The sequence below is a fragment of the Dermacentor albipictus genome, chromosome 10, assembly GCF_038994185.2.
Source record: "Dermacentor albipictus isolate Rhodes 1998 colony chromosome 10, USDA_Dalb.pri_finalv2, whole genome shotgun sequence".
Lineage (NCBI taxonomy): Eukaryota > Metazoa > Arthropoda > Arachnida > Ixodida > Ixodidae > Dermacentor > Dermacentor albipictus.
The window spans coordinates 75211504-75228922 of record NC_091830.1 but is presented as its reverse complement, the minus strand read 5'-3'; the positions used below and the strand labels follow the sequence as shown (position 1 = coordinate 75228922).

Genomic DNA, 17419 nt, shown 5'->3' with positions numbered 1-17419 from the left:
TTGTGGTACATACCAAGTTAATGAAATGACCAAGAGAGCACCAAGACGTAGGTGGCTGTTTCATGACCTACATGACACACGTCATAATATTAATGTCATGACCTATCATTTATGTTCGTCATACACTCTTGTTATACTATGCCAATTTTGGTACATACCAAGTTAATGAAATGACCATGAAAGCACCAGACGTACTCGGCCAGATAGATACTGTCAACGTGGCAAATGTTCGCCCAGAAATGTTTCGCATTTAATATGGTACGTAATTATGTCGGGGCAATGCAGGTACTGCGTGGATAAACAACTTGCTTTGCAGCAGGTCGGTCTTTCCTACAATGCACGTTGCAGCACAGATTCAACTGAATGCACTTGAGCACAGCATTGCGTGTTCCTAGCTGCAATACAAACGAAAACACTACTAGTTGGTAAATATATGACCATTGTACCAAGAGACAAACAAGCAGAGATGCAATAGACAGCGGCACACTCGCAACTAAAAGATTCACTATATGAATATACAGTGAAACCACATTTAATATTTCACAAAATGGACAAAATTGTCTGAGTTGACCAAATGTCAAATTTTCGAATGGAGCAAGAAAGCAATTAACAATTGCTTTTGTTAAACAGCATCCCATTATTTAGCAAAAGAAAAGTGCTGCCCCGATTTCTATTTTGCTCAAAATTTGCACAGAAGCTGCAATTTCCATTGTCTTTTGATTGATAAGAACTTGCAGTGGCAAGGGCTTTGAAACAAGCTTCACAGCGTGGCAGTGGTGCAAGAAGTGCATATGCATGCGAGTAGAAGTGCTTTTCTCTACTGTGCGCACATCAAGATTGATTTTGCACTAACGAGCTGGCTGCTAAGTAAGCAGCCATAGCAACGTAGCTGGTAGATTCGACGCCAGCATGCGGGCCACAGTAGAATCGCCTTTCAACCTTAATGGCAATATTGAGGGAACAGCACGTCTCATTTGTAGGTGCAAACAAGTACTATGTGCGGGACGACTTTTGTTCACTGTGAAACATCTGTGACAGACTGGTGCTCAAATCTGATGTGTCGTCAGCGTCGGAGCACCACAAGTTTACATCAAGGTTTTACCTGACAAAGACGTGCCAAGCTTCACGGCGTGCTCCTCCTGTGTGGGACCCGTTGAACAGGAAACAGCATGCCTCGACTTTTGCAACACAATGGTTGCTCATACCCGGACCGCACTGCCTACCTACCTTCACAGAATGTCATGCTTGCATAACACTTGAACTAACCTTTGCACAAAGATAAAGAAAAGCTTCACCCAGCATTGATTCCCACAAAAGTGCCAAATCCACCAATTAGGACAAATTTTCAGCCAACCTTTTTAATTTTACCGCAGGAACACCTCAGAAGTGAAATGCCCCACAGCAGTCGTCTTACCCTTTGGTCGGGACGCCGGGAAGCGCTCGCTGAGGGTCATGGCAACACCGGCGCAGTGATACAAGTATCGCACCATCTGGGTAGCCTCCTCCATGCTGAAGGGCAGCACCTTGCCCGACTGAAGGCTCTCCATCTCTCCAAAACTTGTGAAGTGCTTTTGCAAGCTGCGCGCCACGCTGCAAGTGCACGGCGACTGTCAGGAGAAGTCGCATAAAGGGCAACTGCTATTTCAGTTTGGCTAAACTGGTTATAAAACAAGCACTGCATGCTAATTGAAGGAAACTCACCAAAGCTGTAGGGTGGGTTGGTTAATTAACCTCATTCACAGCCTTGAAACAACTTATACCACCCGCCGCTGAGGCGGGCAATATATCTACATGCAGCCGGAGTATCTGCATTATCTTTCAAATTTAACAAACCTCATCCAACTCAGCACATCGCCCACTTTCATGCTGTAATTGCATTGCCGAGCTGAGCAACACAATTCTTTTCTGTTCTTATGCATATAGATGCATGGGAGCTTGAAAAGTAGAGCCGCCTAAAAGGACACTAAATAAAAAGATTATTTGAGCTGTGTTAGAAAACTACCCTTCTGTGACACAAAAATAAGCCCATTTTGCCACAAGAAGTAACAAGCCTGAAAAGACGCAAGATCAAAATACGGGTGGCGATGCCAAGCAAAAATTCCTGCAATGGCTCACAATGACGTAATGAAATTTGGCGTCGCCGACTCGGGCCTAGTTAAACATGTTTTTGGTAAGTATTGACTACACTACATTCTAAAGGAGTCAAACACTAAACTTCAGAATTACTAAGAACGTTTACTGAAAAGCAAAGGTCACAATTCCAAATAGGGATTTTCACGGCTCTCTTCGCGTCGGTTGTATTTCATTGTCTTCCTGGTTTGGTTATATCAGCTGAAAATGCCGAATTCTTGTCCAAAGCATTTAGTTATCAAGCGCCCAGCCACAGTGTAGGAAATTATATGGGTGGCTTCAAATTTCTCAAATGAACAAAAGAATAGTGCTTTATTGTCTTCCATGGCCATTCTGTAGAGATCTAACATGCATTTACAGTAGCGCCGTTTGTGCCCACGGTGAAACTGGAGAATGCCTATTCTACCATCTCCATGTGGACACTTGTCCGGATTGATCCAGTCTGCCATACTGTGGCTTAATTCATATCGCTGGTATCAACGCACCTGTACCGGATGTACCACAAATCCCGGCCATTCCCTACACCCAGGTCAACCTGGACCCCGACGTATATCGGCAGTGGAAATTGAACCCACCTACCTTCCCCATTGTAGACTAGAGCAGGACTCATTCAGACACTCGTGCTTTTTCACTCAGCTACACCAGCGGTGGTTAAGTTACACCACGGTTTTATCCGTTCCGAATCACTGTGTGTACATCGTCCCGTTGTGGAATATGTTTTTAGCAGGCAACGCTGCACCAGTCATGTGGTCAAATGGTGCCATGATAGAAGTAATCTCACTGCATGTTTCGCAGGGCAATTATTTTTGAACTACAACGCTTTCTGCTGAATAACTATGCTGTATCAGTATCAGCAATGTACAACGGCACATGCTCAAGTGAACGTCATGACCCCCAAGTGCTCAAGAACGAATGTTTTTCACAAACGTTGTTCAGTCCTTGTTAGTGTGTCAATCTGCAACAGTGGTGACGAGGATATCGAACCAGCATTGGGGTTACGTTGGGGTGCCCTGTGCATGGCTGCACAGGGTGGGTCACCATCTTTGGATGAGGACGAAGACAAATGGGACACCTATCAGAAACGCCTGGAATCCTACTTTGAGGCCCACCACATCATCAACCGGAAGAAGCACAGGACACTTCCAATTGTGGCGTAAAGCACCAAGGCTGTTCACCACCTTTGCTGACCGCTATGCACCATTCCGAGATCCAGTTGCTTAACAATGTTGTCAAGCTGCTAGCGGAACACTTCGCTCTAAAAGAGAACGAAATCACGTAATCAGAAATTCTTCACAAGAAATCAGCCACCAAACGAGATGAGCGATTTCATCGTGAAAATCCAGATGATAGCAAGCAAATGCAATTTCGTAAACTCATTCCTGCAAACAAATTTAGGCTGCTCATGCTGCAGCAGTGGTATACACACAAGGCCAGTCAGTGTAAGTTCTGTCAAGCGGAGTGCTTTAGGTGTAATCGGTGGCGCCATCTAGCACGCATGTGCCAGCATGTGCGTCTGCATGACAAGACGGTGGGACTTTGCGCGGAGCAACTATCGGACGGCGACGACTACGAGGAGTACCTCTTGAGTCTTCACGCTCCTTCAGTAAGCCTTGCCCAATCGGTCTTCTACACCTTGCAGTAGAATGGCGTGCAGATAAAAACGCAAGTGGACACAGGATCACCAGTGATAGCATGGCCAACATAGTCAATGTACAAGCAACAATGGCCTGGGCTGAACACACCTTACCGTTGAAGTGTTTTCTCGGCAAGCATCAAATCGACGGCCAGCTGAAAGTACTGGTTACCTACTCTGAAAAGACCCTGGAGGCTACTTTAAACAATCGTGGTTGCTCAGGGCCCAATTTGTGCTGCCGCGACATTCTCAAGGCTTTTGAACGTGAAGGCTCAACGTTGAATCGGTGACCCGTAAGTAACATTGTGTTAACCTATTTGCTGCCGCCCGCCGTGCGCGAGTGCAGGCCATCTGTACCACACATTTTTTAACCGAAAGCACATGCGCGTGCCACACGCTCAGCTTTCTGTGTGTCACGAGCGCCTAAGCAAACTACTCGCTGGACACTGATGAATATACATTCATAAACATTTGAGAAATATTCACGCTTTATTCTGCGACGTTTTTTTCAAGTCACAGGCGTTTCAATGTTCGAAAAATCTGGAAGCACTCAGGCATTTCTGAAGCACATGGCAATGGTGTTTAGACAGCTGCATGAACTGCTGCACAAGAATTTGCCCTGGCCAAGGGGGACAGCACAAGATAAGGCAAGTCACTGATAAGCAAAGCTCAATTTTTGCGCCATTACGATCCAAAAGAACCACTCGTTTTAGAAACCGACACACCTCCTTGTGGTCTTGGCACGCCACTTTACCACCATACTTACGGAGGCGATCGGCCAGTCGGATTTCGGTCACACACACTTTCAGTTTCCCAGCGTAATTCGCTCACAGACACCTTTGCTTGCAGAGCGTAATTACTCTACCATTGAATGGGAGGCACTGGCCGTTGTGTTAGGGGTCACAAAAAGTCTCACGAGTACCTCTTAGGTTATGATTTTACCATGATTACAGACTATAAGTTGCTGCTACATCTACGTAGTACAGAGTAGCCGGCTCCAGCTATAGCAGCGGCCTGCACTCAGCGGTGGTCTCTGCTGTTGAGCAGGTACCTACTCATATTGCATCGAATTCAAGCCAGGAAAGGCATTGATTTCTGCTGATGCCCTGAGCCACCTTCCAGCACAACAACCACATGACATGTTGGTGCGATTACAGCTAAGGACGAATGCAAGTATGTGCCGTTTACCAGGGAATTTTGACAGTGGGCTAGTGATATCAAGAGGCTTAGCAAGAATGACGGAAGAAGCTGCATTAATGAAGGCTGAACAATTCATTCGTGACGGCTGGGCACATAAATTGCAGGCAAGAGCCGAAGGCCTGCGTCCATTTTTTCACAAGGAGAATGAACCGATTTGCAGCAATGCTGTCATCTACTGGGGTCATTGAGCCGTAATTCCTATGGCCTGAAAGTCTATGCTTCGTCTACTACATGACATATACCAGGGTATTACAGCAATGAAAAATCTAGCTCACTCCCTTTTTTGGTACCCTGGTCTCAATAAAGATATCAAAGACGTATTGTCAGAGCCTGCCCGACTTGCATAAAATGCCACAGCATGCCACCAGCAAAAAAGCCTGTTCCGTGGCTGGGCACTAACAAAAGATGCTCGAGAGTGCATATTCATTACTACGTAGGCCCTATAATGGGACAAATGCTGCTAATAGCAGCAGACTCCCATACAAAATGGATTGAAGCAAACCTATTGAAAACAACCGCCACAGCGAAGACAAGTAAAGCACTGCGAACAACGCTCAGCAGGGTTGGTCTGCCGCGAATGCTCGTCTGCTCAATAACGGGCCGCAGTTTACGAGTACCCAATTTCAGTCCTTCATAAAGCAGAACGGCATCGAACACTAGCGTACTGCGCCCTATCACCCACAATTGAATGGGTTGGCAGAGAGGACCGTTGCAACGCTGAAGCACGGGCTCTGCAAGAACTTTTTTTGGAAACAGATTTGAGCTTTCCCAACACTTTGCTGGGATGGATGCATGACGATTGGACCCATGCCATTGCACATCGGTCAGACATTGGTCTCCAAGCGAATCAGTCCAGGTTTGGTGTCGTACTTCATGCATCGCATCATTTTACCACTGATACCTGCCCCGTAAACCACAACCCTTTGAAGCAAGTCCCACTGGACTCACTTGTATAGGTGCGTGCAACGTGTGTGTGGGTCCAGCTCCGCCCAAGCGGCCTGCGCAGTCGCCGATGACTTGAAGGCCTGGTTGAAGAGCTCCACATCCGCAGGCAGTGCATGGGCCACCTTCTTGCTAGAAGAGGGGCTGTTGACGGGAATGAGCTCAGCATCATAGTCCTCCGACAAGTCCAGGAAGCCGTCCACGAATCCACGCACCTGGTAGTTCTGTGCCTCCAGCCACTTCTGCAGGCGGGCACACATTTCGCTATCATCACCATCAAAATATTTCATGCCAGCCGCAGGACAAAAGCATCATTCAGTAATCAGGAATTACCCCTGTCCTGACGTGAACCGACAATCCTGAGCCTGCACGTCTAACTCTTTTCTCACACTACATGCAGTCAAGTCCACTTAAAACAATCCCAGTTATCTCGTGTAGCTTATCTCAGAAAACTTGCATTGATTACACAACTAACAATGCCAGTTGTACGTTAGGTCACCTACGCAGAAATTTCTCAGACCCCTGTATCTTCGAAGTTGCAGCTTTATAACAACATTGGTCCCAACTAGAATATGTAGCAGGTATATGGGATTCTGGTCTCGAACCACTCATAGCCGAGAAACCGTGCATCACGTTTCATTCTTTTTCATTATCATTGCACTTCTAGTGTTGCGGCCACGAAGGACACATTTTCCTTAACCAGCCTTTTTTATCATATAAAAGTTTCCTGCCTTTGTTTCTTTCGTTATATTTATCGTAACAATTCATTCCTTAAGGATAAGCTAACAAAATCATCCTACAATGCCCGATACACTTGATCATTATCAAAGTGGGCATTCTATTTTCAAGCATTAAATGTTATGGCTAATCCATGGCCATTACATGTTCATGTTGCAATCGTCTTCCACACAATATTGTCGTCATTAGAGATATTGAAGGGACACTAAAGCAAAAGAATAAATCAATTTAGACTGATAAAGGTTACTTTGAAAACTGTTACTAATTATAGAATAGGTCGATTATTATAAGAAGTGAAGTTCAAAGTTTCACTTCTTGAATTTCGCGCCAGGACACCTATGCCAGTAAGCCAGCGTGACGTCACGAATTTCAATGTGCCTTTCTTTTTTATTTGGCTCACATCGGCTCTGTAAAAACTCTTAAATTCAGACTGCATGTCCAGGCCCAAGAAATATTCAACTTTTTCTCAGGTAAGTTGGCGAAACTTCCCACATACAGTCTTTGGCTCCCTTAGAATACAATGTAGCCTATCTTTACCACTAGAGAATTAAGTGGACCCAAGCAGACATGGTCAAAATCCATGTCACGATGAGTTGGTGCACGAACTTCAAGGCAGTGGTGCCATCCTTCTTATGTGCGTAATTTTTTTCTGGCCCGCCAAGCGTCTGATCTTGGTACGAGTGGTATTTCTGATATTGCAGAAGGGTAATTTACTGATACAGAAGAAACCATTTTTCTCTTTAGCGTCCCTTTAATGCTTCTAGAAGTCCTGCTATGAACCTGCTTTGTCAATAACTACCTATCATTCCTGTCATGGTTGTCGATTGTATTGCTTCTATTGTAGTGGTTGTTGCATTGCATTTATTAACATTGTACCAACTCCCCTCTCGAATTCCCTAGGGCCTTAAGGGAAAGTGAATGAACAAATAATGAATAAATGCTCCATTATTACCAATGCTGATAAAGTGACAGTATTGTGGCTTCACGGCAGCATGTCTCAAATCGAATGAACATGTCGTGGCTCTGAACTTTTCTAATGCCAACATGAAAGTACAATATTGAAAATGATAGAGAAGCCTTCAATGGAAGTTGCCGTACATTACATCAAAAACTGTGTTCACAACGATGAATTTGTGTGTGATGCAGGCCAGCCTGGAACAGCGGACTTCAAAAGCAACAGCAACTAGCGCATGGGTTTATGATGGCGCACAGTTGAAGCACAGATGAGTGCTGCTGACATTGGTTAGGATGACTTCTAAGGTGTGGACGACAAACCTGACTTTGCTGATTCATGCAGGGATGAGGGTGCTGTCCATGACATGGAGGGATATGTCAGCATTAACTTAAACGATGAAAGCGAGGAGATGGCGGAACAAATACCACCATCTGCAAACTTGTCAACCACGATCGAGTATGTTGCATTGCTGAAACAGCTCGTCTGCAACAAAGCTCTCGGTGATGAGCACTTGTCTGCTTTGTAATAATCTAGAAACCATGATTATTAGGTCAGCAATGGATATGCAAAGTACCAAATACTTTTGGAAACAGTAATATTTTAGTCATCGCGTCGGCTTATTCTTCCATGTTTACTTATCACAACTGCTCAGCTATAAGAAATGCATCCGGCATTCCAGTTCAACATGACGATGCTGTTTATTATATGTAGGCTCGCCTGTACAATCTCTTTCCCCTAGCCCTCTTGCCGCTCTTTCCCACATGACGCGAGAGAGGGGAGGGAGCTGTGTGAGCAACATTTCCTGAACTTGACAAAAGTCAATGAGAAATGAAAATTTTCAATCTGTTCTGCAGTAGTCAGCTTTTCCTCATCCTGAAGATGTAAGAAATGTGGTTAGCAGTGGCGTAGCTAAGTCGTCTGGCACCCGGGGCCGATAGCAGTTTACGAAGAGAAATTTGAGCAAGTTGATTTACTTGTGGTAGGGAAAGGGGGAGAAAAAAATGACCAACCCTTCCCCCGGAAAATGGGGTAAGCGAAGCTTGTCCTGCATGCACTTTACCTTCTTCATGGTTAAGTAACCCACAGGTGGTGCTGGAACCCCATGGCGCGATTTACGTGTGGCATGGGGGCCCGGGCGTCGTTTCGACGAACGCCCTCGCGAAGATCTCGCACCCGCCTGATGCTGTTGGGAGTTGCAGCGGCCGCGTCCACCAATGACAGTGCAGCGCGAGTCCACGTCACGCTATACGTCACGCATTAGTTCCCTTAAAGGGAAGCTGAAAGATTTTCCAGAAAAAATGAGTGAACATCAGTACATGATGGTTTTCAACCCTCCGAATTCAAATATCGTATCGAAATTGAGCGAAAGAAAGTGCAAATATATTTTATTTCGACGAAAAGTGCAGCAGCGGACACGCCCAGCTCGCGCGTCTCATTTCCGCCTGTGATTGGTCGGTGCGCCTCGTGATGTCAACTCTAGTAACCGACCGCTGCCGCTACACATAAAGCGCGGCGCCAGGTAGTTTGGTGCTGTTTTTCTGAGATGGTAATGGAAAATTTAGAGAGGCTGCGTTTTTCTGAGAAGTTCGGCATTACTCCCTACATGTACGAGCCGATTGCGAAGAGCCGGCCTCTCGAAGAAGCAAACGATGCTGGTGCGAGCAGTGCTTTCGACGCGAACGAAAGCAAAGTCTTGGGATCTCCTCATGTTGAAAATGTTCTTTGGCGAGTATGTTTTTTGCAAAGCGATCTAGTGAGCTCATTTCTGGTCAAACAACTGTAGTGTTGTGTTCCTGCATGCCTCCTCGTGTAACGTAAGCGGGGATGCGATCGTCGGCATTTGTGCGCTGTCCAAAGCTGTCGGCAATCTACAAAGACGGTTTAAACGCGTGAAAAGCTTCCCGGTTCATGCAGTACGTGTAGTGACCTTCATCTGTTGACTACCACTCACGTTGACTACCACTCACTTTGACTACCGCGCACGTTGACTACCACTCTACATACACGCAGATGCACAAACAAAGGAATGCAGGGTCGACCAAAGCAGATTAGAATGGCACGCACGCAGAAACAAGCGCAGTCAGGCACGGTCGCGAATGCTGCGAAGGAACGAAACACTAGAGTTGACGTCACAACACCACGGTTTCCAGTCTCCGCTCCGCTCGCTCACTCAACGGGGGGTGGAGCTACAGCGCAATTTCAACCGACGATTTCGTAGCTCCTATTTGAAAAAAAAGAAAAAAACAAATTTTACCTACATGGTTTATAAGGTGCCCGCATCCGTATATGAGCGTCTTATTGAATTCGACAGACTCTTCAGATTCCCTTTAACACCACCAGATAGCGTTGCCCTCCGCTCATCTCGGCGCAGCAGCCCAGCGGAACACCCGGCAAACGTTGGGCGGCCGGCGCAGGCCCGGCGTGCTCGTGCGAGTGCCGCCACATCAGCGGTGGCGAAGGCGTTCGCTGAGCGAAAAACGCGCCATGTGGTTCCACGTAACGGTGCCGGATTGCTTCGGCCTCCTGCTCCCTCAGCCCGGGATCACTTTCTCATTGCTGTCGGATTACCTGGGCTCGGGCGGCTTTAACAGCTGGATCGACGTGCTGACGGCGAGCCCTTTCACGGGCGAGTTCTCACCGCCCCTCATTGAAGGCTGCCCGCTCCTCGGGGGAACGCACAACGCGTGGCCGTCCCATTCGTTTTCCCAGACTGAACTGGACGGAAATGAAGCTGGCGCAGCGCGCGCAATAGTTTCCTGCCCTTTTTCCTCCCTGGCGGAAGCGAAACGGCTCCGCTTGGTGGCGCGCGTGGCGTGAGCGCGAAACCACATCGCCATATTGTGTGCGCTTTCCCGCAGCTGCTCTGCTCTGGGAGCAACTGGGTTTCTTTGCATGACATGGCCACCGAAACTTGTGAGCCAATACAAGCTTCGCTTGAAAATGAGGGGCCAGGAGTGACGCAGAAGTGAGACTACAGATGTGCCACTGAGCTGGCAACTTTCAGTTGCTAGCTCAGTGACATCTGTAGTCTCATACACACAAATACATACATCGCATGACATCCCTTTCAAGTGCACTGAGAAAACGAGCAAAGAGCGAATGTAAAATTGTGGCTCATACGCAGACTGCAAACACAACCCAAATCGTACAGCTTTAATAATGAGAAACGTCTGTTAATAAAGCTTCAAACTTTTGACGGGCCTTTAACCACAACTTTGCTGCTTAACAAAGCTAACGTTGGCCAAGGCATTAAAGGGACACACGGCCGGCTGGTGCAGGAAATTCAATGCGGCAAGCCGATCCGTCTTTTGTTCTTGCACTTTTCCGGCTTATGAAGCCTCCTCTCATAGTAAGAGTGGCTTTCTCGGCATTGTAGAAGCACAAATTGCTAATACGGCTAGGCTGATTTTTCTCTGCAGCTCTTTTAAAGAAATTATAACAAAACCATTTCATCACACAGTATCTTTCGACGCCGTACTTTCACTGACTTGAACGGAAAATGTTCATCATTAGAGAAGACAATGAATGTCAAGCCTTCCATTAATTTTGCACCGAATTCTCGGCACTGGGGTGTCAGTCATACGCTGCGGATATCAAAGTATTTTAGCACAGATAAATTCCAGAAACTTGGTAGTTTTAATGCCCAATTCTTTTACAATGCCATTCTCCTTTACTGATAAGTTATTACCCATACCGGGGCAGGTTCTGTCAAAATCTGTGGTCATGGCAAGCAGGTGTAGCAACTTTGGGGGGCGTGAACACCTGCTTTGTGTCTGCCTCTATTTTGGCCAACCAGGACTTTTCCCATGGTAAAAGTGAATGCGTCATTTAACACAGCTGACGTTAATATTACTCCTTCGCGCCCCTTTAACGTGAAGCTAGCTATAATTATGAGGACAGTGTTTCACCGGTTGAAAGGTGGAGATAATTGCAGGTGTGTAAGACTGCCATTCTACGCCATCTACTGAAAGGGGCCCTAGACAAACAATGTCCTTAACAATTCTTCAGCTGGTAGCCCGTTGAAATACAAGGGTGCTCGATGGTCCCAAAGTATCGCGAAAGGAACGATGCATTTGCCAACGAGTTCTCTCGCAATGACGCGAAACAAGTTACGAACTTGATAATGGAGTCATTTTGACATTGCAACTTTGACGAGTTATATTAATATCGTTACTACTTTCTATACACCCTACACAGCTACTCCATTTACGAATGCGTCTAACGAGTTTCCAGCGCGACTCTACCTCACCTGCAGACTTTTGGCGCTAGCAATTAATACAAATGCAGCGAGCAGTTCACTAGAGACAATGCGCTGTAACCAATAACAATCAAGAACTCACCCAGCAGAAACGGTTCGTATCGGCGGCCACTATAGAAAGCTAACCTGACCGAGTGTCCGGGCTGCAACACGCTGAATTAAATTTGCACTTGCTGAATTCCCTTTAACTACGACTGAGCTCAGCTATCGTTCGGATCAGCAGCAGTTGAAATGTGACGATGCGGTAATTAGCTCTCCGCCTAAGCATTCCAGCAAGCAGTCAACAGCTATTTAACTCATGTTTTTAGAGAAGCGGTTCACAGTGACCTTATGTTGTCGACGCAGGTTTGCAAAACGAAATTGAATTGCCATGTGTTTTGCATAAGCTAAGAGAAGAAGTGAGCCTAAAAAACTGAAGAAGGTTAATTGCAGTCCCGGTCATCAAGATCATCAAGAACTCGATATCGCAGAGCGGCTGAACCACGGCTGATAAGAGCGGGCGCCGTCGGCTCGGTGTGCGGTCGTCTTATGTTCGTGTCACGCGTAGACCTCGCGCCATAAGGAAACAGGAGCACCATGTTTTCTTACCTTGCTGTAATCATACGAGTCCATGACTGGGCCGTAACATGGACGCTCGAAAATGCTTCTAACGGTGACACTTGGCTGAGCGCTAACAGCACGAAATTGACTAGCAAATTCGGCGGCCATTTTCAAAATTTCTTTCTGCGGGCTTGACGTTGGCCAAGGCCTACTACGACTCATAACTGGTTAATGAGTCAAATAGCAACTTATATGTGAAATCAACAAATATTTGATGTTATTTAAAAAACTACAAATGGACACAAAACAATTCACCTACAAATTTGATGGTTGTATACATTTAGGACCGCACTTAACTTTAATGGCAGCTTCCACGACTGATTTCTAGAATCTACAGTAAGCTGTATTGGCTGTATCTCTGTGAATCAGCGTCACAAATAGCGTCAAGTTGTCAAGTGACCAAAGCGGCAAAGCAGGGTGATAAATGTTCTGATCGACATGAGCGTTTGCAGCGCCAGAGTGGATTGGTGTTTGGAGAGTATACATAGCGGCGTGCATTGGCAATACACCTATAAGGAGCCATTTTGTTCGAGACTAAAGGAGGCGCTAAATTCAAATCGTTTGTGATCGCCAGTCAGTTCAAATGTTTGTTTCACCTTTCAGATTGCACTCTGTAACGGCACGCAGGTACACAAACGACTAAGTAAAATGGTCAAGGATTTCCTGGTTTTGTTAAATGTGACAGGAAACATTTGCAGAACAACCTGTCTGCCGGTCCTTTGCAAGCATTTCAAATGATCTTTGTAATTATTTAACGACATACATTTTGACAACAGTGAGTACTACAGTGCCAAAAGTCGGTTGACGCAAGAACGTGTAGATTCTCGCTTGTATATTTTTTTTATTTATGTTCGAAATTCTAAGAAGTGTCTTCAGCACACTACAGAAACGTAACAGGTGTCCTCCTTGTGCATAGCCGGGACCCATTCGGTTCGCTTCTCAGTCTGTTCGTTGCGTAGGTTTCCTAACGCTGCACGGGGGTGGTGTAACGTAGTATATGTGCTTAAGCGACTTCTATGCATAAATTTAAAGGTCTCCGCCACATAAAATGCGTAAAAGTGACGTAACGAGATTTGCTTACGTTTCAACTCCGACTACAACTCTACGTCGTTTTGCGCATCCTGTAGTTGCAACGACACGGCGCCCTAACAATCGCACTCTCCAGTGTTCTGGTTACCGCTGCCCTCTAGCATAATTCTTGCAAATCCATGTGCACAACGCCGCTTGCTTCAATTACTCATGCGCGAAGTGGACCTGCGCATGACGCAAGTTGTCTTGAGCAGTGGCGTAGTCAAGATCCTTTTGGGGGCGCGCGGGAGGGAGATCGGATGCATGAACAGGAAGTTCAGGAGGGGGAGGGGTGCACACACAGGCTTCGGGCCGGCAGTGCTAGATGGCGCCAGTTATTCTTAGGGAAGCGCGAAAGAGAACTCCCGCTGCAGTACACGCATTGTGCGTTGCTCAGCAAATGAAACGCGCTACTCGGAGCACGCGAAGGGCGCGTCCGGCTATAGAGCTAAAATGTTATCCTTTCTAACCTCTATAGTCCGGCCGACGGTCTGTGTTTCGCGGTGACGCGTTCTTTATTCTATGGCCACGCCGCCGGAGTAGGGTAGATAATATCGATGAACGATTTATCGATTAAAATTATCCCGCGGAACGATTAATCTTCGTCTTTGCGCACCTTTCATTTAATCGAGTCGGTCGATTAGACAAGTGCGATGAATCGTTTTACAGGAGCGGCGCGACAATTTTGAAATCGTACTAGAATGGCGGTTTAGTAAAGCAATGAACGGGGCTAATTGGTGGACTTTCGTGATTGTATTACGCTTAGTGCAACACTGAGCGCAATACATTCATAGAATGGCGCTGCACGAGCAGTGACTGTACGGCTGTGGCAGAGCGGCTGTCGACTGTGTAGAGGTCACCACAGTTTAGTCCATGCTTTAGGCTGCCACTAGGGTGCCTCGATGTCCTCCTCGCCCGCCGGAGCGGCGGGCGAGGAGGACGTCGAGGCACCCTAGCTGCCACCAGTACGTGGCGCCACCGGCGACTTCGTGCGTCTTTGTGCGCTCGTGCCCAATAATGGTGGCGTGTTCCTGTTCGTTGGGCTGACAAGCGCCTCTGTGTCACTCGCTCCCTGCGTGCCCGTACACCCGCAGCACAAACCACGCGACAGTCTGTTCTTTTCCGAGTCCCGAGTGATGCCATGCCGGGCGCTTTCTTTCTCTTCCGGGCCACATCGTACACGCTTCCACGCCGCCCAAAGCGGGAGACGTCAAATGCCCTCGCAATTCAAGGCATACTCCAGTCGTTGATCGTCCTGTCACTCCCAATCCACTAAAGACGCGGTGCGACATTCGAGCCGGTTTGGAGCACTTTCTCGAGCGTCTGTGCTCGCATGCGGATTGAGTGCTCATTCAAACAAGCACGTTAAGGAACCCCAGGTGGACCAAGTTTCCGGAGTCGCCCACTACGGCGTGCCTCATAACCAGGTAGTGGTTTTGGCACGTAAAACCCCACAATTGTTTTGTTTTTTTTTTTCCTTTCAAAGAAGGTGTCGGCTTCACTCAAAGATCCCGGCCTATTAACGTTCCTTCGCTCTGTAGGAAAGAGCTCGGGGTTTAAAATCCTAAACCAGTAATTTTCTTTTCCCCTGTGCACATTGCGATTTCTTGCATATTCTATCTGGGCTTCACCTTTCACTTTTGCCATTTTACATATTTCTAGTTTAACTAGTACCACACGTCTTGTTTACAGTGTGCTCTAAGTGCCATTTTAAAACATACATTGTTTATCTTTTCAAAAGCCACTAGCGTCAACTCTACTATTGTTTAACAATTAAATCAAAGAGTATTCTCTATCAAACTTTGTACACTTGTATTTCTAACTTGGTTCCAGCTCTCAAAGCTTTTATAGGGTCCTACAACACTAGATAACTTTGTTTCAACCTTTTTAAGATGCCCAGCAAGAATTTCGATTAATCGAATAATTGACGAAAAACCCTGCGTCGAGAGCGATTAATCGATTAAAGGGCCCTTCACCAGGTCTGTGACATCCGCAGTGTGACGTCACTTGTGGTGACACGTGAGTTCAAGAATTATTCAACGCACCATCTGTTGTTTGTGTTATTTGTTGCTTGAATTGACGAATTGAATTTCAGAGAAATAATAAAACACACAAACGCAATGTCTGTGTGTTCTTTTTTTACTTCGTACCGGAGATGTACTTCCGCTTCATCTGCTTGTTCCCATAGAATTTCCTGCAAAAATGCTTGTTCCGACGAGACGTTCATAAGAGCGATCGCCAATCGTTTGTGCGCGCGTATTACTTTTTTTTAACCCTTTAAAGGCTAAAATGATCAATGATTCATCGAATAAAAAAATATAATCGACCGTGCCTACGCAGAAGTGCTCGAAGACGTGGTTTCTGCACCGCGGTCACATGGTGGTAGCAGCTGACGGCGCGCGCGTTTCGCAGGGTTTGAATGAGTATTCTTTCGCGATGTGCTAGCACGATTCGCATAGTTTCGGAGTAGGGCTTGAGGCATAATGCGCCCTCACTGAAACAGAGGTATGAATGAAAGCAGTAGGAATAATTATTAACTTTTATTCTTTAAAGAAAATAGCCCAACAAGAAAAAAGTCTTTCCTCGCTCATGGCTTCATGCACGCTAGATCTGCCCACTTGGCTTTGGTCTCCTATTATACTAGTACTTCGTCATGTCACCTCGAGCAGCCACGACGGCTGCCATTCGGCGGGGCAGGCTGTTGAACAGGAGGACGACGGCGAGGTCGATATGCGCTCACTCGGCCTCCACGGCCGCCCACGGTTCATCGATCGAGGCTCTGCGAACCGGTTGACGAGACGTGTACCGCTTTATGGCACCCCGGACATCTTTCGTTATGTTCAAGCCTGCCCCTTGCGGTTGTCATTATCTAGCACCATAATGCTTCTTTGCTCCCAAAATTGAGTCACCGACACTGCCACATGGACGGGGCTCATGTGTTGCTGGTAGTAAAAGAAGACGTCCCGAAAGGACCCGTCAAGGACGTGGGCGAACAGGGTGCTTTCTAGGAGATCCCTGTATGCGGCAGCATTGAAGCAGCCTTCGAGACGCGCCAAGTGCCCGAATGCGTCCTTTGGTACGGCTCTTCAGACGCTGACGGAGCGGCGTCCGGTGCTGGCCACTCGCTGACGATTTCCTCCTTCACATCTGTGAAAATTAGTGAATGTTTGTCAGTGATACGTCTTTATTGGGGCGTGATATGAAGACACGAATTCCGAATACAGTGGTGCGCAATGAAGGCGTTGGCTGCGTCTGATAGAGCGTTCGAATGACGTAGCCCGCAAGTGTGCATGGGTCTGTTTCGGTGCTCGATAGCGCTCCATCGATAAGGTGCTCGAGCAGCGGCTCAGTGAAGCCCTGCCGAGAGAAATGTTTTACAAGGGAGAACCAGGAGATGCTAACCGATAAGCAGTTTACTGCGTCTGCTCAAATCTCTCCCTCTGTACAGGTGGCAAGGCAAATTCTCCAAGGAAATGCATACGCAGAGTGGAGCAATACATAGGTTGTGACTATATCGTAGCTTACGGATTACTGACTACTTCGATGTCGCATTCTCGATTTTAGGTGTTATAAAGGTGTGAGGCCCGCGATCATACTTCGTGTTACTAGCCCTCGAGGTGCGCTGGTACTGGTCGCATCGGTTCGTGGATGTATAGACTCGTCCGAGAACACGACACTACTCCAGTCCTGTGCTGTCCATGTCTGGTGCTCCTGCGCGAATACTAGCTGTTTGGCTTTGTTCCTGCCAGATAGCAGTGGCTTCCTAGCCGGCACGCGACTGCAGAGGCCACTTTCATGAAGAGTCCGTCTCACCCAGCTTGTGCCAGCGCTAAGGCCGAGGTCATTTCAGATCTCCTTCGCGCTCAAAACTGGGTCTTACTTAGCAGCATTCAGG

General features: G+C 46.9%; 1 protein-coding gene across 4 annotated transcripts in view; it reads right to left on the bottom strand.

Annotated features, from left to right (window-relative positions):
- LOC135898851 (aldehyde dehydrogenase family 16 member A1-like) overlaps window positions 1–17419 on the bottom strand; it is a 79106-nt gene that overhangs the window by 41732 nt on the left and 19955 nt on the right. Inside the window, exons 1-4 of one of the 4 annotated variants that reach the window (XM_065428040.2) lie at window positions 12445–12856; window positions 8659–8875; window positions 5912–6147; window positions 1415–1590 (exon numbers count right to left, since the gene is read on the bottom strand). In XM_065428040.2, the coding sequence (XP_065284112.1) occupies window positions 1415–1590; window positions 5912–6147; window positions 8659–8667 (421 nt within the window). In that variant the 5' untranslated portion in view covers window positions 8668–8875; window positions 12445–12856. Of the gene's footprint in view, window positions 1–1414; window positions 1591–5911; window positions 6170–8658; window positions 8876–12444; window positions 12858–17419 lie in introns of those variants that run through there. The other 3 variants (XM_065428034.2, XM_065428018.2, XM_065428026.2) reach the window with 3 other exon arrangements.